The 23,990-nt window shown below is 37.4% G+C and overlaps 1 protein-coding gene across 1 annotated transcript in view; it reads left to right on the top strand.

Moving 5' to 3' along the window:
* The window catches only part of LOC126260154 (cadherin-23-like), a 370,016-nt gene that overhangs the window by 126,065 nt on the left and 219,961 nt on the right, over window positions 1-23,990 (top strand). The window contains exons 6-11 of the mRNA XM_049957412.1: window positions 9,454-9,583; window positions 13,107-13,279; window positions 13,949-14,146; window positions 19,362-19,500; window positions 21,965-22,092; window positions 23,245-23,372. Of these exons, the coding sequence (XP_049813369.1) occupies window positions 9,454-9,583; window positions 13,107-13,279; window positions 13,949-14,146; window positions 19,362-19,500; window positions 21,965-22,092; window positions 23,245-23,372 (896 nt within the window). The remainder of the gene's footprint in view (window positions 1-9,453; window positions 9,584-13,106; window positions 13,280-13,948; window positions 14,147-19,361; window positions 19,501-21,964; window positions 22,093-23,244; window positions 23,373-23,990) is intronic.

Below are 23,990 nucleotides of genomic sequence, written 5' to 3'. Positions count from 1 at the left end.
TCTGAAATTACAAGTTCAATACAGAAAATAATAGAGAATATAATTTGAATAAAACATGTTTCACCCGAGTTTTATATAAAAGACAAGGCTTAAATAATGACAAGGTACATAATATTGAAATAGGATGTGCAATGGACTATGTGTAAATTGAAGACAATGAGAGGTGATTTCACACAGCAAGTGGAGTGAAGGGAATCTCAGTACAGCTGCTGTCATGATACCATAGCTTGGAGACATAATGTACTTTTTTAGAAAGCAGTTAGTGTTGCTACTCACATTCACCACATTTTAGGTTTTTGATTGCAGCTTATGTTTTCACTGAGGTGCACTCAGCCTCATGATGCCAATTGAGGAGCTACTCGACCGAATAGTAGCAGCTCCGGTCAAAGAAAACCATCATAATGACTGGGAGAGTGGTGTGATGACCCCACTCCCCTCCTATCCGCATCCTCATCTGAGGATGATACGGTGGTCGGATGGTCCTGATGGGCCACTTGTGGCCTGAAGACGGAGTGTTTATGTTTTCATTAACTGCCAAAACTTAGTAAAATGCAGTGGTCGACTTGATCAGTACACAATATCCCGTACTTCATCAGTAGTAACTAAGCCATATCCTTCATCACTAAGAATTTAGCGCTAGTCTTCTTTCAAGACTTTTAAAGCTCCTGCAGAGGAGGGAGGGGCAACAACATTAGGAAGTTCATGCTGTATTACTCTCCAAAACCAACATAGACCCTACATTGTTTCACACCCAGAACTGAACTCTCCCAACCTGCTCTTCCACCGTGATTTACAAGGAAGCTACCCTCTCCAGTGAATCTGATGGGATCCTGTGAACAATCTCCATAAAAATGCCTTTAATCTAAAGTCTTTTGAGATACATTGCTCTTCAATGCAGAGTTTCTTATATAAACATAAGTCCTTTGTTCACCATTGCATAGGAACCAACACTGGGGAGGCAAATTCAATTGCAGCACATGTTCCAGCCCACCCCTCATATTGTGGCAGCCAGTATATCAGTTTTACTCAAACTAGATGAGTTAGGAGTGGTTTTGAAAAGAAAGCTAAGAGAATCGTTACACCATTTAGCACCACAGACTGTTGTGTCTGTAATACCTGTGCGCAAAGTTGTTATGAACTCAGATGGAAACCTTACAAAGTAATGATAGTACATCTACTGACTAATTCAACTAGTGTAGCTTGCTGTCAGTACTGCATTTGGCTACTGCTGTATGTGCGTGATGGAGGGGTTGATAATAAACTGAAGCTATATTTGCGTATACAGAATTCTAATATCCCTGTCATTATTTTTGTAACATATTGCATGTGCAGTGAGCAACACTTAGTGGCCAAGCCTATCCAGTTGCTTATGCTACAGCTGCAAGCACAGTATGCTGATGGTGACCCTACACAAAGTAATGGATCATTTGTATTTATTGTAGTTTTATTATGTTCTTACATCTTTTGACAGCACCTATCTTGGTTACAAATTTTTTGTGTTCTGCTTACTACTTCAAGAAGATATGTAAGTAGCCCTTTAGCTACTTCTCAGTTCAAGCATGTAAATTATACTACCGGTACTGTTGTATGGCATCATAATGCTCTCATTGATAAATTTTCAAATTCATTTTTGTCTTTTCTAGATACAGCTGATAATTACATAGAACAAAAACAGTCAGAAATTAATGAAAAAACAATTAGCAATCAAAGAATATTTTGAATCCCACAAATTTTAAGCACTGGGTCAGTTCATACTTCAGTGTAATTGTTTCACACTTCATAAACTTACTCAATAATAATCTAATTTGATAGATAAAAAATTTACTCACCCAGCAGTAGCAGCAGAACACACATATAAAGGTATTTAAAATTTGCAAGCTTTCAGAGTCTGTTGCTGTTTCTTCCAGCAAAAGGGTTGAAGGGGAAGTAAGAAGAGTGATAAAAAGGGACTGATGAGGTTTACGTAATGGGGAGTGTTTGGGAAAAGTCACCCAAACCCCAGATCAGGGGAGACTTACCAGATGGGATGAGAGGGGAAGACTGGTTGTTGGGGGCTACACCAGATGACTGTGGCAGATGAGATATGAAAAACCTGAGAGCTTAAAAGTGGAAGATACGGTTCACCACACATGCCGTCTGGATTCTTCCCCCAGACACCAGTTTCTGGCATTACAACATGTCCTTGGTTCTCGCTACCCAGATCATATTGATTTACATTAATTTCTTCAGTTTCAGCATTTTTTTCACAGTACCTGTACCTTTCTTCACTCCCTTTTAGTTTTCTGAACTGTCTGTTCTCATCCCCCCTCCCACCTCTATGACTTACAGTGCACTTAGCTTTCTGTTATTATAAACTCACGCAAGATGTTTTTGTAGTAATCTATATCCTGCATATCACTCTGACCACTGTTGATAATATCTTTATAGACGAAATCTAGAAAAAGAAACCATATCACAAAACCAATAGTAAATGGGGTATCTGATCATGACATGCAGATCTTGTGTTAAATTTTGAAACTTTTCAGGGAAAAAAGTCTATTAAATCTGAGAGCAGGATGGTAATAAATCAGTCAAAAATTGAGAGTGTTAGGAGATGGCTCAAAGATATGAACTGGATAGATGTTTACAGTACTTCTGACTCAGATGGAAAATACAAAGCATTCATTGGTAAAGTTACTTTCTGTTTTGAAAACTGTTTTCCCCTGAAGGTAACTCAAATCAAACAGAAGTCCAGAACTGACCATGGATTACACAAGAAATAAAGATTCACGTGGGACAAAAAGGAGGCTGTACCTACTATCTAAGAATAGCTCTTATCTTAGTGTTGTAATACATTACAAAGAATACCGCAAAATATTGAAGCAAGTAATCCAGAAATCTAAGCTGCTTTATTATGAGAAAAAGGTAATTACATCAACCAACTAAACAAAAACTATATGGGATATAGTGAAGACAGAGACAGGTGTGACAAAAAAGGAAGAGGAACAGATAGCTCTAAAACTAAATGAGATATTGGTAACAAGTGCATGTAGTATTGCAAACCTCCAAAACAAGTACTTTGTTTCCGTTACTGACAGCTTGGGGTTATCAGATTTGGCAAACAGTGAAATGGAGTATCTGAGATCAGTCTTTACAAATAACTTCAGTAAAATGGCAATGATACTCACATCTCCCAGGGATGTAGCATCCATCATAAAATCCTGAAAAAGTAGTGTTATGGTGGTTATGATAACATATCAATGAAGTTAATCAAAGAGTGCTCATGTGAGTTGGGATCCGTCTTAAGTTATTTGTGTAATCAGTCTCTTATCAGCGGAACATTTACAGACTGGCCAAAATATGCTGACTTTAAGCCTCTTTACAAGAAGGGAGGTAAAGAGACACCGTCAAACTATCAACCAGTATCACTTTTGCTGACTGTTTCAAAAATATTTGAAAAGGTTGTGCTCAAGCTTCTTCTTAATCATCTGACTGTAAATAACATATTGTCCAAATCACAGATACAGAGAAAGCTATTTACGCATACAATGAGAATATACTTAATTCATTCGACAACAAATTAGAGGCTACTGGGATTTTCTCTGACCTGTCAAAAGCCTGTGACTGTGTGAATCACAGAGCTCTCTTAAGTAAACTGGAATATAATGGTGTCACCCGCAGTGTGGCGAAATGGTTTGAGTCTCATCTAACTAACAGGAAACAAAGGGTGTCACTGCAAAATACCTGTGCAGTAAGCAGTCAGTTTTCATCTGATTGGTAATTAATTAGATGTGGTGTTCCTCAATGTTCCATCTTGGGTCTGTTGCTTTTCCTTGTTTAAATTAATGACCTTTCATTTGTTACATTGCCACATACTAAGTTTGTTTCGTTTGCAGATGATACGAACATTGCAATAAGAAGCAAGTCAAGTTGTTGTTGTGGTCTTCAGTCCTGAGACTGGTTTGATGCAGCTCTCCATGCTACTCTATCCTGTGCAAGCTTTTTCATCTCCCAGTACCTACTGCAACCTACATCCTTCTGAATCTGCTTAGTGTATTCATCTCTTGGTCTCCCTCTACGATTTTTACCCTCCACGCTGCCCTCCAATACTAAATTGGTGATCCCTTGATGCCTCAGAACATGTCCTACCAACCGATCCCTTCTTCTGGTCAAGTTGTACCACAAACTTCTCTTCTCCCCAATCCTATTCAATACTTCCTCATTAGTTATGTGATCTACCCATCTAATCTTCAGCAATTCAAGTACAGATTTAGAAATGGTTGCTGATCAAATTTTCACTGATGTTAATAAATGGTTTAAAGCTAATTCATTGTGAGTCAATTTTGAAAAGACCCACTATATGCAGTTCAGTACCTGTAAGAGACTTCCTTCAAGTATGTGTATAACATATGAAGACATGCAGATTGAAGAGGTTGACAATGTTAAATTTCTGGGATTACAACTTGATAATAAATTCAGTTGGAAAGGACATACCACAGAATCATTGAAGCACCTAAACAAGTCTGTATTTGCATGAGAATGATGTCAGATGTAGGAGATATACACTCCTGGAAATGGAAAAATGAACAGATTGACACCGGTGTGTCAGACCCACCATACTTGCTCCGGACACTGCGAGAGGGCTGTACAAGCAATGATCACACGCACGGCACAGCGGACACACCAGGAACCGCGGTGTTGGCCGTCGAATGGCGCTAGCTGCGCAGCATTTGTGCACCGCCGCCGTCAGTGTCAGCCAGTTTGCCGTGGCATACGGAGCTCCATCGCAGTCTTCAACACTGGTAGCATGCCGCGACAGCGTGGACGTGAACCGTATGTGCAGTTGACGGACTTTGAGCGAGGGCGTATAGTGGGCATGCGGGAGGCCGGGTGGACGTACCGCCGAATTGCTCAACACGTGGGGCGTGAGGTCTCCACAGTACATCGATGTTGTCGCCAGTGGTCGGCGGAAGGTGCACGTGCCCGTCGACCTGGGACCGGACCGCAGCGACGCACGGATGCACGCCAAGACCGTAGGATCCTACGCAGTGCCGTAGGGGACCGCACCGCCACTTCCCAGCAAATTAGGGACACTGTTGCTCCTGGGGTATCGGCGAGGACCATTCGCAACCGTCTCCATGAAGTTGGGCTACGGTCCCGCACACCGTTAGGCCATCTTCCGCTCACGCCCCAACATCGTGCAGCCCGCCTCCAGTGGTGTCGCGACAGGCGTGAATGGAGGGACGAATGGAGACGTGTCGTCTTCAGCGATGAGAGTCGCTTCTGCCTTGGTGCCAATGATGGTTGTATGCGTGTTTGGCGCCGTGCAGGTGAGCGCCACAATCAGGACTGCATACGACCGAGGCACACAGGGCCAACACCCGGCATCATGGTGTGGGGAGCGAACTCTTACACTGGCCGTACACCACTGGTGATCGTCGAGGGGACACTGAATAGTGCACGGTACATCCAAACCGTCATCGAACCCATCGTTCTACCATTCCTAGACCGGCAAGGGAACTTGCTGTTCCAACAGGACAATGCACGTCCGCATGTATCCCGTGCCACCCAACGTGCTCTAGAAGGTGTAAGTCAACTACCCTGGCCAGCAAGATCTCCGGATCTGTCCCCCATTGAGCATGTTTGGGACTGGATGAAGCGTCGTCTCACGCGGTCTGCACGTCCAGCACGAACGCTGGTCCAACTGAGGCGCCAGGTGGAAATGGCATGGCAAGCCGCTCCACAGGACTACATCCAGCATCTCTACGATCGTCTCCATGGGAGAATAGCAGCCTGCATTGCTGCGAAAGGTGGATATACACTGTACTAGTGCCGACATTGTGCATGCTCTGTTGCCTGTGTCTATGTGCCTGTGGTTCTGTCAGTGTGATCATGTGATGTATCCGACCCCAGGAATGTGTCAATAAAGTTTCCCCTTCCTGGGACAATGAATTCATGGTGTTCTTATTTCAATTTCCAGGAGTGTATAAAAACTTGCATAATTTGCTCCCTTTCATTCTATTATGTCATACAGGATCATATTCTGTGGTAATTTGTCAAACAGAGCAAAAGCTTATTATGTGCCTAAGCAAGAACATCATGTAGGAACCTATTCAGGTAACTTTGTATTCTAACCAGTGCTTCTCAGTTTTTTTATTTCCTTAATAAAATTTGTTGGAAGTACTATATCTCTATTTCCAACCAATAACTCAATATATAGTATCAATACCAGGAATAAGAACAGTCTACATATAGAACTAAAATGACTTACCTTGGTTCAGAAAGGGGTCCAATATTCAGGAACACACATTTTCAATAAATTTCCGGCAACCATCAAAAGCTTGGTTTCAGATAAACCACAGTTTAAACAGAGTTTGAAAGACTTTCTAACAGGCAACTCCTGCAACTCTGTAGATGATTATCTCAATGGGGACTGCAAAAATGTATGTTATATTTCAGTTTTGACAGCACTTGGTCACAAAATTCAATTTTAGACATTTTGATGATGATAAATTTATTAGAAGTCCATAACTATGTTTCATTTGACAGTGTATTAATTCTGTAAATATTAGCAGTTCCAGTTCACAGCAATGTATTCACCTATTTTGACAATCTCCTGACAAATGATCAGGATAGTGAGTATTATATTCAAATGTTTTATGCTTTTTATGTTAAACTTTCTGATGTGTTCCACACCCACAAGAATCATCTCATTTTTGGGTCTATGGAATGAAAACTGAATCTAATCTGATGCATTTTTCCTTAAAAATGTAGTCAGTTTTGCATTTTACTCTGTTTGGTCATACATTTTTAACAGTAGAAGAAATCAATATGATGTTACTAGGGCTAGTTAATAGCTGCTTTTATATCATTGGCCTTCTTAATGTAAGTAATAACAACAATAGGGAAAGGATAAATCGCCACTCAGCATGTAGAGGAGGCTTTGACTCACAGACAGCCACAATGAAAACGAATGCTAGAAATATTTCAGTTTTCGGCCAAAGTTGTAGTTCAGAAATAGAAAAGTATACACATTCACACAAAAATTCACACGTAGATAAATATCCCTGCTGACATCAGTCAGTCACTATTGGGCCTTAGCACCCAAAGACAGTAGCCATACATTAATGTGTTTTTTTTTTTTTTTTTTTTTTTTTTTTTTTTTTTTTTTTTTTTTTTTGGGGGGGGAGGGGGGGTGTCAAAAGCTGGTTTATTTCTAGCATTCTTTTTCATTGTGCCTATCTGTGACTCAGTGCCTCCCCGATGTGGTGAGTAGCACTCTATTCTTTCCATATGGTTGTTATTCCATCCTACACTTTCCACTGTTTAATATTGGTGATAATATGATGTGCAATGAAATGCACATCTTTAGATATGTTCTTTTCATCTGATAGTAGATAATGTAGTTGTATATTCAGTTGATGAATGTAAAACAGATTCATTGATTCATTTTTCTCAATTTTGTTACATTTGAAACAATTTATCCCATATAAATTTCGATCCTGTGTTCCATGCAGAAAAACTATTAAAAGTTTTATCTTATTCATGCCATTTATTGAAAGAAAATTATAGATGAAGTATTATGCACTTTATTATTCATGATACATATCTAATTCTTGTTTACTAGGAAGCTATCTATGGTAATTTGTTTCTGCCAACACTTGAACACTTGGCAAAAATTTGACACAGCAGTATTGTCAAATATATTTGTAATGCATGTAGCCACTGCTTTATTGGGTGATGATTTTCAATGTACAATGCAACCGATTCCCAGGCTTTGAGAATTTCTCTTGTAGTGCAGAAGATTGCTCCTTTGCTGTTACCACCTCGTCCCCATCCTCTGAAGAACTCCCCTCCACAACTTTCTGCTGCGAAACACGTTGCAACTCGATAAACTCTTTGGTGTCATTTCTTGACTGTGATCTTCCACAAGCTCATTGGTATCACTGTTACCCATTTATAGTCCCATGGTCTTGGCCAAAGACACAATCTCGTTGATTACAGCCTCCTCAGATGCTGACTCAAATGCCTCAGATCCACATTTGACAATGCTCCAGCCAAAGCTTCTTCCAAGCAGAAATGAAAGTTCTCTTGCTAACCCCTTCACATGCCTTTTTGATCATACTGATGCAGGTAGCAGTGTTGAAATGATATTACCAAAATTCTCTGAAAGTGAGATTGGCAGCTTCAGTCAACTCAAAGCAATGCTCAAAGAGTGCTTTAGTGCAGAGCTTCTTAAAGTTAGAAATAATCTGCTGGTCCATAGGCTGGTGTAATGGAGTGGTGTTTTCGAGGCAGAAACTGGATCTTCATGAACAGAATTTCTTCAAGGAGGTGTTCTTGTAGGCCTGGAGCATTGTCCATAACAAACAAGACATAGAGTGGCATATTCATTTCAAGCAAATATTTTTTTCACAGAAGGACCAAATACTTCATTAATCCAATGACAATGGTCTTTCATTAGCTTGTGACCAGGCAATGCATTTTCCTCTGCTGTTATAAAGGTACACTTTGGCATCTTTTTCCAGAGTAGACCCATCGTGTCACAATGGAGAACCTGTTGTTACAGATAATCCTCAGAATCTATGAGCATCTTGAAGTTGCTGATGAAATTCTCTGCTGCCTTTGTGTTGGAGCTGGTTGCTTTGCTGTGCTCTCTCCATGTTGTGGATGCCAGTTCTTTTCTTTAAACTTCTTGAACCACCCACAGCTTTCTGTAAACACTTCTTCAGCTGCTGATGATCCTGGTGTATTCTTAATGAGTCGACGGAAATCATTCCCACCTTCTCACAAGTGATCTTCTTGTTAATAGTGTTGCCTTGCAATTGCTTTTCATTTACCCATATAATGAGCAACCTTTCGACATTGTCTAGAATATGAAACCATTGTTTAGATACTCTTTTCACTCCTTTGAAGCATCTATCTCCTTAATCTTGCCCTTGTTCTTGAGGATAGTGTATACAGTTGATGTAGATTGACTGTATATGCATGCTAAATCAACAACACTCACACCACATTCACATTTTTCAGTGATTTTACATTTCATTTCTAAGGTAATTTTCTTTCTCTTATGGTTGTCTTCTTGCAGCTTTATCTTCGGGGACATTTCTACAAAAGTTATTAAAATTTGCACACAAAGAAAACCACTGTGTGATCACACTAAATTGTCGTCACTCATTTTGTGAAACATCACTTGTAAGCGAGTCATTTTTGTACAATTTGTTTTGCTTGTTATGTGAATTGTGCATAATGGGAGGTGCTTGTTAAGCAAGATTCCACTGTATTATGCTAGATGTGGGGCATGACCAGTTACTACAGTGTATTATTGTTTCATAATTCATGTCCATATACAGTTGTAAACAGATACTGTGAAAGGCTTCTAATATTAAAACCTTTCCTCAAAATGCTTTTTACTCATTTCTTTAAAGAAGTGGTAAGTTACACCTGACAGAGAGTGATTTTAATTTTTTTTAGGTAAACACAGGGACTGCTGCCATTTTAGTCAAAGTTATTGATATGGAAGATCAGCCACCAGAATTTGTGTATGTGCCACCTGTTACAAGAGTGAGTGAGGATGCTGTAATTGGAACATCTGTCCTTCAAGGTATGTGTCATTAAATTTTCATGAACAAGAATTTGCTATTATTGCTTTCACACTTTTTCAGTTCTTATCAGTTACATTAACTTACACTAAACTGATAAACTAGTGAATTAAATGTTGAAAGTTCTGTCTCTTTTGGCACAAACTATTAAAACTAATAACATGGATTTTTTCCCAAGTAACTGACAAAATTCACTTTGATTTATATGAAAACTAAACAGTTTGTTGGCTCTTAAGTCAATAGTACTTCATCTATTTCATGGTGAACAATGAATAATTGTTGAAAATTAGTAAAGTTGTAGCAGAAAGGAGTGAGAAAGTTGCCACATCCTGTCAAGAGTGATGCTTCCATATCCTGGCTCTAGTCAGATTCCACAGTGCTTAAGATACCACAGCAGCAGCACTAGGCACAGTGACTCTTACGTCAAATGAGACCTCAAGTTTGTTCATTGCCCTTGGTTCAGTTTTAACATAAGCACAACCTTCTCTTCGACTTCACTCCTTCACTTTATTTTGTTTTGGAAAAAGCTAAGTTCATGTCTAGATACAGGTAAGAATTGTGGCCATTGAAAGTTCACGATGAAGGAGTTGGTCTTTGTTCACAAATAGCTAGATGCTACATGAACCACTATCAGCTGACTTAAGCTATGTGAACCCACTACCAGCTGGCTTTATACGAACATTACAAATTGTACCATTGATGGAATTGCAGGGCGGTATCGCGTTGCAAAGGTACCACAGAGGTTGCCAGCTACTCATTTTGATGATGTGGTCTATGGAGAACCCCAGTCTTGCAATAAATGGTCACCTGACGGCAGCTGTTGGAATATGGCCACATCTAGGGCTGTTTCTTGAGGAATGTTGTATATGGTTAATGGCTGAAGCACTTGCATTGTGCCTCTAATGAATCAGTTTGAGGCATCATGTCCTTTTGCTAATGAGACAGAACTGGCAGGTCTTGCATCTTCTGCTACCTGTTGTGAGGGGCAGTGTGAAGTGAGGACAATGTTAAATCAATGGGCTTGCACTAAGAAGGATGGCAGTTAAAATTCACATCCAGGTTTTGGTTTCCCATGATTTTCTTAAATTAATTAAGGCAAAAGGCAGGATGATTCTTTTGAAAGGTCATGACCAACTTTCTTCACCATGCTTCCCCAATCAAAGCTTGTGCTCCATCTTAATCATCTCATCACCAGCACTCTGGGTTGAAGCAGATAGGAGGATCTAACCAAGACACTTCACCAATCCTTTGGCAAAACCAGCTGCAGATTCTTCTACTTATAATAAAGTGCAGATTTGTAAATTTGCCCCGCGTTGGTCAGGTGTGCCAAATATACTGGAAATGGACACTTGGTTGGCAGACGAAATGTGCAATGCAAATGAAGATTTTTTTTCATATACTGGGAAAAAGCCCGTGTAACCCCAGCCAAAAAATCAGTATCATATGATGCACTTATTTCACAAAACAGGCAGCAAATCCAGAGAGTGGGAATCCTAAATAACTTGTTTCAACAAGGTTAGTAGTGAATATCTTGAACATGTAACATTGTACAAGTATTTATGGATAATGATAAGACGTGATATGATATATGACAAGCACGTAAAATCAGTATTAGGGAAGACTTGGACTTGTTGGAAGGATTACTGTGCATCTGTAAAGGAAACTGTTTACAAGACACTGGTGCAACAAATTATGGATTTTTGAACCAGTGTTTCATGTTTTCAGGTATGCATGACAACAGGCATAAAAAAATTTTAAAAAAATAAAAAAAAAACTAGAGATGCGCCATGACAACAGGCATCCAATAAAAGAAAACTAGAGATGTGCTGCTTTGATTGTAACAAGTCAGTGTAACCTATATGAAAGGGTGACAGAAATGTTTGGGGAACTTAGTTGGGAATCACTGTGAGAAAGATGACACATTTTTTTTGTGAAACCCATTTGGGTGTGAGAATCTATATTCACAGAAGACTGTGCAACTGTTATGTTGCCACCATCAAGTACCTCACATAGGAACCATGAGATAAGATTACTTGCATGGCATATATAAAATACTAGTTTACAGTTGGAACAAAAACTGATGAAACAAATTCTATAATCTTAGTAGTTATCACTCCAACACATGCTAATACTATCAAATGGTGAATAATGACATTTAACAGCAGTAACTTTATTTTGTCAGATTCTGTGTGACCACGTTGGCCAAAGATACTTGGTCATGGACTGAGTCAGTGTGTAGTTTACAGAATGCTGACTAGAAAAGTTATGAACAAAAGAATTAATAAGCCACAAAAATAAATTTGTGACAGAGTATACTTATAAATAACAAAATACAAAGAAAATTTCTGAACTACCGTGTGGAGCTCTTGCACAAAACAGGTATGCCGCAAGGAAACTTTTCAGCTTAAATTTGAATACTTGGGATTTATCAGTCAAACTGTTATTTCAATTATGATGAAAGCTTACTGAAAATTAAACTTGCTGAATAGTGCATATCTGTTTGTTGAATGCTTGCAGAATAGTGCACACCGTTTTTCAACCTAGTATCCACAAATGAGTGTTGCAGTTTCTTCTGAATGAGTCAGTATTGTCAACAACAAATCCCATGATGGATTATATATAAAGGGATGACAGAATTAGGATTTTAAGATACCTGAATGACAGCCTTTGTGAAGTTAGCAAACTAACATGGTACATTGGTTTGGTCAACTTTTTCTGGGCTAAGAATTTTCTTAGTGAGTGCATTGGTCATCCCCCAAAATATAACACCATGTACGGTGACAGAGCAAAATGAATAAAGTAAAAAAACCTCTGTGTTTCAGAGGCAGTGGAGATTATTCATTTATTGAAGATAGCAGCATTTTGTTTCTGTGCAAGATCTTGAACATGATATTTCCTAACAAAGCTTTGCATCTGCCCTCAGTCCTCAGAATTAAAAATGATCAACTTCACTGACGCCATGACCACCATGGGACAATAATGTTTTACGTTTACAAAAGTTCCACATCAGAAACACAGTGCACTGCTTTTTGTTGCAGTTAAGTGTCAATCATATGTACTGACTATCCTTTTGGCTACAGCATTTACATTACATTCCACATCTCTCACAATAACACTTGCATCATCCGCAAAGAGAACCATTTTTTAGTCATGTGTCATTTTTAGTGACATCATTAATATATACCAAGAAAAGCAATGAGCCCAGAACAGAACCCTGTGGTGCCCCTTGCTTTACATGACTCCAGTCATATTCAAGCTTCTTCCCTGTTTGTAGACACTGGAGGAAAACCTTCAGCTTACTACTTTCCAGATATGGAGTGAACCATTGCTGAACCTATTTCCTAAACCCAAACCATTTCAGCTAATGCAAACACTTCATGCCCCCAACAATCAAATCAACAGCTTAGCAATTTTAGTGAATCTCATAATACAATGGACAACTGCTACAGAGATGGGTGGTATAGTTCCTTCTCATTTTGTAAGTAATCTTGTTATTAGTTTCTTAATCAGTGTTTCACTTTACAGTTAAAGCTGTTGATGGTGATCGAGGAATAAATAACAAAATAAGTTACTCCTTAGAAAAAGGAACTCTTGATGCATTTGCAATTGATTCTGCAACAGGTGTTGTTTATACAAAAGAGAAGCTTGACAGAGAAAGTCCATTAAACAGTAATGGTGCTTACATCCTGGAAGTCACTGTAAGTAATAATACATTTGTACCAGAGGTATACCTTAGTCATTACTTACCTTTCACTTTCTAATGTGTTCACCTATTTTTAAGAGATTTGTGTTAGTGAATTATGTAAACTTTACTGCAATCATTTCTGCTTGCTGTTCTTGAGTCACATTTTGCACAGAATTCAAAGAGATTTTCATTTGCCCAATTCTGTTCCTGTCTTTACATATCAGTGGATTTTTAAAAGAAGCTGTGAGATTTCAATAGTATGTTAATAACTCATCTATGTACAAGTAAACATAACTATGAGAAGTCATGAATCAATAATGTAGGAAAATAAATACTTATTAATTAGATCAATAGTCTAAAAGCTACTCAGAAAACAAAAAAATAGTGTAGCAGTGCATGTTTCTGTTGTTATTCAGTTTCTTGTCTTTTGTACAACATAAAAGTAACATTTCAAAGATAATGCCATGTGTGATTACATTTGGGTGTCTGCATGTATGACTGTGTGTACTTAAAGTAGTAACATGTCTATGCTGCCACATTTTTCTATGCACTACACATCGGTCAGCTCTAGGAGAATAGTGTCCTTTCTTCACTTTTGTTTACTACATGAATTATAGATGTTTTTGTATTAGTTTTATGTGATAATACGCTGTTTAATATGCCTCCATGCTTAATCCTCAAGGCAGAAGAAGAATCCTCCTCAATATCTCCAGCACCTTCAGCGACAACAGAAGTCACAGTGATCGTAACAGATGTTAATGATGAAATACCAACTTTCAGGAGTGAGAAATACATATGTGAAGTAGTTGAAAATGCTCAATCGAACACTCCTGTCACGTTCCTTGAAGACAGTGTTCCAGAAGTATATGACCATGATCAGGTAAAGTAAGATAAATATTACTGTATCAAAATAACAACTGCTTTCACACATCTTGTGTAGCCAGAAGGCTGCATGTCTGTCTTATTTCCTGTTAAAATGTCTTTATTGGTATTAGGTCCAATGGAGATGTTCATCAGGTTTTCCCAGAGCCACAAGCTTACTGCTTGTAAATACTTTTAGTCTGTTCTTAGAAGTGCCATTGCTTTTACAGCCAGGTGATCATTCTGACAGATTGTTTCATCGTTCTCTCCCTAAATGACTTGTTTACGACTACTCATTTTATTTATCTCAGAAGCACATTTTGTAGTTTCAGTTTTTTTCTAATGTCTTAAGCATTTTTGCCTAAAATGTTATCTACACAAATTTTATTTTTAAACTTTTGATGTCATGAATGAGGGTGGTTTGAAAAGTTCCCTGAATCACCACGAGAGGTCAGCACTAGCACAACAAGTTGTTCATGTGATACATGTCATTAGACTGTTGCCTGTAAACATGTGCCACATCAATGCTCTTGGAAGAGAGCTGTGGCGGTGACGTGGCTCTGTTGTTGTTCCCGCATAGTGATTTGCTACGATAGAAAAAATTGAGATTCAATCAGTAATTAAGTACGTCATAAAGAAAGGTATGAAAGCAAAATACATTTATGCCAATTTCCAGGATGCACTGGGGGACTATGCTCCTTCATATTCAGCTGTTGCCAAGTGGACAAATGAATTTAAATTTGGTCGGGAGAGCTTAGATGATGATCCACGCAGTGGTCAGTCAAGATGTGTCACTACTCCAGAAATCATTGCAAAAGTGCACAAAATGGTCATGGAGGATCGCTGATTGAAACTGCATGAAATTGCTCACACTTTCCAGATGTCATCTGAAAGAGTATATCATATTTTAAATGAAGAATCAGAAACGAAAATATTATGTGCAAGATGATTGCCACGACTCTTGATGCTGGATCAAAAATGCATGAGAATGAATTTATTGGAACAATGTTCGGCCCATGTTTGGAGAAACGAACAAGATTTTTTGTGCTGGTTTGTGACCACAGATGAAACTTTGGTGCACAGAGACAAAACAACAGTCAAACAGTGGAAACATGCTGATTCTCAGAAAGCAAAGACAATTCCTTTGGCGGGAAAGGTCATACCATCAGTGTTCTGGGATGTGAAGGGGATTCTGTTTGTAAATTATCATCCCACTGGGCAAACAATTACTGGAGAATACTATGCTAACCTCCTGGACAATTTGCAACAAAAGATATGTGAAAAAAAGGCCAGGTTTAGCAAGGAAGAAAGTCATCTTCCATCAAGACAGTGTGCGCCCTCACACATATGCCATCGCCACGGCAAAATTACATGAACTACGGTATGAACTGTTTCCACACCTGCCTTATTCACCTGATACGGCTCCATCAGACTTCCATCTCTTGCCAAAACAGAAAATTTTTCTTGGTGGACAAAGATTCTCTTCAAACAAAGAACTGTTAGCTGGAGTTGACAACTATTTTGCAGGCCTGGAGGAAGCTCATTTTTGAGACTGGTTCAAGGCTCTGGAACATCGTTGGACCAAGTGCATTAATTTATAAGGAGACTACATTTAAAAATAAAGAAAGTTTCAGTGATGTAAGTACGTTTTTTCTATTCCATTCTGAGAACTTTTCAAACCTTGCTTGTATTTTTATATTTTTCGATTTTCTGATTTTCATACCTCTGATTTACCAGCATTTAAAAGTCTGGGTGTTTGTTCTAAATTCTTAAGATTTTTGTTAATATGAGGAACATCATTTAAAATTGTATTATGTCCTAAAAACAAAATTTTACAGGAGAAGCAAGAAACTGATTTCTCCCAACACGTGAAATTTTTACATTTGTAAAATATGAGGCTATTGTGTTTGAGGCTTACTTCTAGAAACATAAAGCAGTGATATCAGTTTGCAATTGTATTCTTCAAATTTAAGGAAAATGTGTTGAACTTAATATGCTTTGGTTCAGTAATTTGTAAAATATACAAATAAAAAAGTTTGATAAGGTACATACATAGCTAACCAATTATTTTCCTATTATTGTATAAGAAAATCATCTTTTAGTACAATTTTTTTACAAAAACATTCTAGTATATAGAGTATTCATAACATCCTTCTTGCTGCCAATTGACTTTCATATAATTTATATAAAACTAATGGTTCAAATGGCTCTGAGCACTATGCGACTTAACTTCTGAGGTCATCAGTCGCCTAGAATTTAGAACTAATTAAACCTAACTAACCTAAGGACATCACACACATCCATGCCCGAGGCAGGATTCGAACCTGCGACCGTAGCGGTCGCTCGGCTCCAGACTGCAGCACCTAGAACAGCACGGCCACCACGGCTGGCTATATAAAACTAACATCTTACTATTGAAAACCAAGTTATTACACAAGAAAAATATTCACATTAATAATTTTGGTATTCAATTTACAATGTCTTTCTGTTGTAATTCTTTAATGATATATTGTATTATTTAAATGCGTGTTTGTAACACAACTGTCAATCCAAAATCTAAATCTTCAACTTAAACATTTTGATTTATACACTGTTCAGAATGGCCGTGCTCTTCAGATATTGTTCAGTCCTCCTTCTAAGCAAGTGCAAGCTGACATACTAACTTCTTCCTTATTGTCACTTTCCATGTCAATTGGATCAATGATGTTAGCACAGAAATCTAAATCTCTTATGCTCCCTCCATCCCCAAAACATTTAGGGCAAATTATTCGCATCAATCTTCTTTGCTTAACTTGGTGGGCATGTTTGGATTTCTTTTCTCTGTTTTGGTTTCCTCTTGAATTATCACCTACAGCATTTTCTTTTTCCTACGTAAACAAAAAAGTTGTTCCCTTACATGAAATTTACAAGTAAGGGATAACTGTCATTACTGACATGTAGCTTTGTCAAGAAATGTGTGCTTGTTGTCAGTATACCCAGTTGAGCAAAGTGGCTAATTAGTGTCATGTAATGCTAATGTTGGACACAATACAATTTGAAACACACGGCAGAGGACTGAATATGATTTGAAGCAGCATCTAGTTTTCAAGAGCTATTTACACTGTTAGTGAATATGATTAGTTACAATCTGACTTTACAGCATGAAAGATCACTTCTGAAACTATATGAAAGTGTATCAAACTCAGTTTTGTCCATCACTATACATAATATGATTTGAAATGATGATCCTCATGTATGCTACATATATTTTTACTGTTAGCCAGTAGGACATCATCATCCTTCTTAACCTTTTGAAGAGTACTTTCCAACACATTATACATCACACATATCCATCATTAACAAAATCTTTAGTGTCATAATGTCTTTCTGTCTCTGCATGTTGCTTGATTTCAAATTGGTCCTTTATTTGTTTTGAAGTATGACAATACTCCTTTGTGTGATACTAAAACTATCACTTTTTAATTGGAGTAATATTCTCTATATTCTGTAAGGGTGGGGATTACTGTTCTACTTGACTTATGTGATAGATGTGTAAATCTGTCCTTAGCTTGAAGGTTGGTTTGAATGTCACAGTGCTTTACTAGGTATGGCATTGCTGAAGCCTTCTCACAACATTTTAATTGACTTGTCCAAGCAGTTGTAGGGGAACCTAGAGTTTAACATTGGTCCTCAACCATTGTGAAACATGTCATTTTTCATGTATATAAATCAATGCCAAAGGAGAAGGAAGTGATAGTTGACATAAAAAGTTGTAGTATCATGGTAGGTTTAAATACAAGACCTTCAGACGTATACAAAGGTCATTTTTAAATTCAGAACCTATTTGTAATGGAGTAAGAGGAATTTATGAATGTATCAAAAACTACAATATGCATGTTTTTTCACTTTTGAGCATAGTCACCATGAACATTTAAACTTATGTCAAGTTGTGGCACCAGCTTTTGTGTTCCAGCATCCAAGAACACCGCTGCCTAACCGTCAAACCAGTTAGTAACAGTTTCTTCCAACACGTCATCATTTTCCAAGTACTTTCCACCAAGAAACAAATGAAAGTGTGATGGTGTTAAGTCAGGGCTGTATTGTGGATGCTCCAGTGTTTCGTATTGAAACTTGTCCAGTTGTGTCTTTGTTCTTGCCACAACATAAGTCCGAGCACTGTCGTGAAGCAGAATGATGCTGCTAGATATGGGACCATGCTGACGATTTTGAATAGTGCTTTAATAATGTTTCACAGTACCTCTCAGCATTTATTGTCATTCACACTGGCAAAAAGTCTAACAGAAGACTGTGGCCATAATTTTCTGTTTTGGAGGTTCTTGTTTGAATTTTCATTGTTTCATCAGAGAGGTTGAATGGTGCCACCCACCGGATTGACGTTTAATCCATGAAGTGTAGCGCACAATCCACATTTCATCACTGGTCACAATGTGACTCGAGAATGTATCAACATCCCTGCGATATCGTTCCAAAATGGACAAAGAATGTGCCATTTGCTTTGTTGTGTGTTGTTCTGTCAACATTTTTGGCACCCATCTGGCACAAATTTTTTGTAGTAAAAGTTTGCCAGTAACAGTGTGATAAACTACTGAGCTTCGAACTTGTGGAAATTTCTGATACAGCTCATCAACACTGTACTGCCTGACTTGGCAAATTGCCTCATCAACATTTTGTGTCAAGTTTTCATTCATGACAGTAGGCCATCCAAATCGTTCTTCATAATAAACATTTATCCTTCCTTCATTAAACAGCCTACATCATTTACACACATTTCCATCACTTATTAAACCTGCAACATAAACTTCAATAAGCTGCTGGTAAATTGCAGCAGGATGAACTTGTTTTGCATTTAAGAACCAAATAACGGAGCACATTTCACAATTGGTGGGATTACTGATCAATCTGGTGACAAATGAAGCATTATAACTGTACAACCAACACTGCGAGAAATGTGAAATGTAATGGTGGCATAGTGAGAGACTGGCCAAGAGAGGCCAGCCATGAATGGACATAATGTGACAGGATGTGCGGATACAATGCACTATTGGTTCTTACTTTAAAAATGACCCTCGTAGTTTGGCACTAACCTACTTAGCCTTTGAACTGTATTGTTCTCTTTCCTATACAGGCAACAGTTTTGTCAGAGTGTTTATGGAAGCTCATCATGACGTATCACATTTATTAATTCTAGTAAGCTTTATATTTTGCTAAGTTGCAGCATTATTCTATTATTTCAGGGAAATAATGGAACATTTGAAATGTTTTTGGAAGGTGATGAAGGAATTTTCGAAGTTACTCCATCAAGGGGTATAAATGAAGCTTCATTCCTGATCAGAGTTAAAGATCCAAAACAGCTTGACTACGAAAAAAATGTTGGTAAGTAATGCAAAAAATGATCATTTAATGACACAGACATTGCAGGATAAACAATTTTACTGATGTATACTATGTTACTTAGATAAAAATATAATACAAGTAAGTTATCATCTGATTTCGATTATTTCTTACATTGTCCTGATCCAGTGAGACAAACATACATGGCAGAGAGACTTATTGAATAACATGTATTACATGTATACATGTAATAAACGAATAGCAGACAATAGCAGAAACTGTAATACATATGCCAAATACAAACCCAGTGTAGGTGATACACCATTCCTCTCAACAGTACATACCAATTCATAGTTCATGCTATGACCTCCAAATACACATTTATCTATCCTGCCTTTGTACTGGGATGTGTTTTATAGTTTCTACTGTGGACTACATTGAATATATTAAGTGTATGTACATCATATGCAGTGTGGACAAAATTTCTGCATGGTGGTTACATAACAAGCTGAATCAGGGAGCAGTAGGAATGGTGGTTATTGCTATAACAACCGGTTTTTGGTTATAGAAATACTTACCATCACCAGTTTCACCTACTCAAAATACCTGGTTTTTGAAATAATCAATTTTCAGTATTTTATTTTATCTTTTCCAGCAATAAATGTAAACATTGAACAAAGGTTGAAAAATTGTAAGACCCCTCAGACTTTGGCATTGTATTTTTCAAGATAAAGAGAATCAAAATATCAAATGAAATCGGTAAATAAAAGAAAACTTAGTGCATGCATCTTTCACTGCTTTTCTCAAAAAGTAATTAAGGGTTGAATACTACAAAAATTCACAAGTATTCTCCTACTGATAGATACCAATTTTCTAATTCTCTGTTCAAAAATCATATTGTAGTATGGGATCATAGCACTGTTTGGGTATTACGAATAGACAGTGTTAAAATGCAAGAATGAAGTCAGAGAACTCTATTTTTTGTGTTAAGATGTCCATTTCCCAGATAGATAATTACATATTATACAGGCACTGGCAGCATAGCAGCTAATTTCTGTTAAAAAAGTGTGATGAATTGTTAAGTTTTTAATTTATTACTGTCACTATAACTTCCTTTTCCATTTACTGTTTCATAAAAATGGCAGACAAATAATAATCATTTGTTTAAAATTTGTTGTGTTCTTTTCCTTTAATTATTTTGAATGAAAAATCCGTTTTGTTAATCATATATTTGTCTTTACTTTTCAATGGGAATTTGAATAGAATTGATTTTATGCTGATAAAACAAAATATGCTCTTTCAAAAAATTCAGATGAACAATTTACATATTAGGCAAAATATAACATTTACCAGGAACAATTAGGTGACAGTAGTTAAAATTACAATACTGAATTAATCCATTGGCCAATATTAATCATCCTGTCTGTTCATAAATACTTGTTGTATAATGTATTGATATGTAAGAGGATTCCTTTCATCAGAAATAATAGCATTCAAAAATGATAACAGTTTTTCAGAAGCCACAGAATGTCCTACTGAACTCATTTTTAAAAGTTTTATTCAAAATCCAAAAACTTTTGCACCACTATTATGACAAATTGGTATACCTGTTTTATACCCAGTTATCAGTAAAAAACTACCTGTTATAATTGATACCAAACAAATGCCGAAAATTACCGGTTGTTCAGAATGAAAATACCAGTTTTAAACAGTTGGTTTTCTCCATCCCTAGAGTGCAGTAATGAAATAATCTAATTTGGATGTAAGTAATATTTTTATTTCCTGATGGCAAGCTAAGATTGAACACATCAGAAGTCAAATTATTTTAATGCAGCTGTTTTTTCAGTGCAAGCTGCATCCAAAATGTTCGGATTGAAAAGTCTTCTGGGTGTGTGTGGATGAATCAAGGCAAAAAGTCATTTCAAAATCTTTACTACTAATGCAGATGTCCTTTGCCATTGTGACAATGTACACTACTGACCCACTATCAGAATGGTTTTATGTTTATTGCTGCCCCTTTTTCACATGACTAGGACTTTATAGTGCTTGAGTGTTATTGGATGATAGAACTAGTGAGCCAAATGGCCGAGGGGCTTTATTTATGATCACTTTTAGTTTAATTTTATGACCAATATTACCAAACTGTGTAGAAACTGTTGCTGTAACATAACACTTCTCCTGTGATGTTTAGTGATGCTTCAGTTTTCTGTGTACCATCTTCCTTCAGTCGCAGTTCATACTGTCATGTTATATGAGACAGCCCCACATAACCTGTCTCACATTAGTTAGTTATCAGTGGCAGCCCTAGTACACTGGCTCATCTTAATCCCTGCCAGGAATCAGATGACCAGAGCTAGTAATGGCCACAGCTTTTATCTAATTTGCTAATATTGGCTAAAGTAATTCAGTTAACATTGCATTAGTTCTTATCTGTTTACAATGAGTTAAAATGTTGATTTTACAAACAACCAGAATAAATTTATTTACATGTTGTTATGTTTTACAGTTATGCACTTCACGTTAATAGCAAAGGAAATAGTGCCCTACAGTCCAAAGCATCGTCTTGTTCCTGTGACTGTTCATATCAAAGATGTGAATGACAATTTTCCAGAATTCACAAAAGCAGTGTACAATGTAAGTTTGACACACAGTATTCATTCATGCATTTATTCATTCATTCATCTGTTCACCCATCATGCTCAATAAATCCCATCGTAAATGAGAGCCTTCGGAGAGGTGGAATGTTTCAAGTTACATTATGGGAAAGACCAATTACCTCCTCTTACACAACTCATAATCTAACATTTAACATAAATGTATCTAAAAACAAAGATGATGTAACTTACCAAACGAAAGCGTCCAATGTGACGATCTGGCATTACGTCGATTCGAAAGCAAATGATGAAAATGGGAGGTTTTCTTAGGTTTTTACTACATATTAACACTTTTTGCATTTTCTCATCTAACGTGGCTGCAAGACCTCGGTTCATGCAAACTCTTAAGGTCCTCGGTCAACTACAAGGCACCAAAACAGCCAATAATTCAATAATCGATAACTAAAACTTGAATTGTACTACTTCTTACTGGCTGTTTGCATCAACTTAGAAGCTTCTATTTGCCTTTACATATGTCTGCTTGTGTCTGTATATGTGCAGATGGATATGTGTGTGTGTGCGAGTGTATACCTGTCCTTTTTTCCCCCTAAGGTAAGTCCTTCCGCTCCCGGGACTGGAATGACTCCTTACCCTCTCCCTTAAAGCCCACATCCTTTCGTCTTTCCCTCTCCCTCCCTCTTTCCTGATGAAGCAACCGTGGGTTGCAAAAGCATGAATTTTGTGTGTGTTTGTGTTTGTTTGTGTGTCTATCAACGCTTTCGTTTGGTAAGTTACATTGTCTTTGTTTTTAGATATATTTTTCCCCCGTGGAATGTTTCCTTCTATTATATTTAACATAAATGTTTCCATTAATCAAAATTTATGCCCCTGAGTTATAAAATTCTGATGAATTACAGGAGGAGCAACTGATCAGATACTCTTTTATTTTAGTTCGTTCTAGCACTCTTTTATTACAATAAGATTTTGTATGGTATGTGAAGAGGTACACATCTCCATCATTATATCAAGATAAATATTTGACTTAAGAGTATTATCCACTCCTTCCTTTTACTCTTCGATCTTATTTTTTGTTCACTGAATATGTACCATGAAAATTTGCTGCAATCTCTCTATAGTGACAAATAATTTTTTATTACTCTTTAATCTTTAAAGTGTTTGATTTTTGTGACAGGTATCTATCAAAGAAAATGCTGCTATAGGAACAACAGTTGCATGGGTCCAGGCACTGGATGATGATTCTGGTAATTTGGGAACACAAGGTATTCGATACACCAGTTTAGGAGGAAGTGTTTCTGAAATGTAAGTTTATGTAAGAAAAAGTGTATATAATTATAATTAAGTTACTGCAAATAAAGTTTAGGTATCTGAAAACTGCAAAATTTAGGGAAACATAAGAGTATGATTAGACAGATGTACTTTTTGCTGCATAGATCAATACTGAAAACATCCTCAAAGCTGTAGAACATCATAAAAGAAGAATACATAATATTTATTTACAAGAAGAGGTCCTACATGAAATCATATTCACTGATTTAGAATAAGTCACTCATTTGTAAATGTTTTCATATGCTTTACTACAAACAAATGGCACCATCATATGTTCCGCATCTTGCTTGAAGGCTGGTAGACTCTCTAGCCATGTAACATCATTACATATCAGCGCTGCCTTCAGTCTTTCCACCATCCCATTGCTGGATGGATAGTGGCTTGTTGTATGAATGTGGGTGCAACCACACAGGTGAAGTAACTCCTGGAATAATGTGGTGTCAAATTATTGATTCCTGTCAACTGTTATTGTCTGGGTTTGCCAAATCTTGGAAGTCAGCCTTTTAGCAGTGTTCTCAACACAGCTGTGGTAATGGAAAAGGTCTTAGGCCATCTCATGAAATGGTCCATCATGGTAACCAAATAACAGTA

Source organism: Schistocerca nitens, chromosome 5 (assembly GCF_023898315.1).
Source record: "Schistocerca nitens isolate TAMUIC-IGC-003100 chromosome 5, iqSchNite1.1, whole genome shotgun sequence".
Classification (NCBI taxonomy): domain Eukaryota; kingdom Metazoa; phylum Arthropoda; class Insecta; order Orthoptera; family Acrididae; genus Schistocerca; species Schistocerca nitens.
Note: the sequence above shows the minus strand (reverse complement) of the source record. Positions and strands in the feature narration are given on the sequence as shown.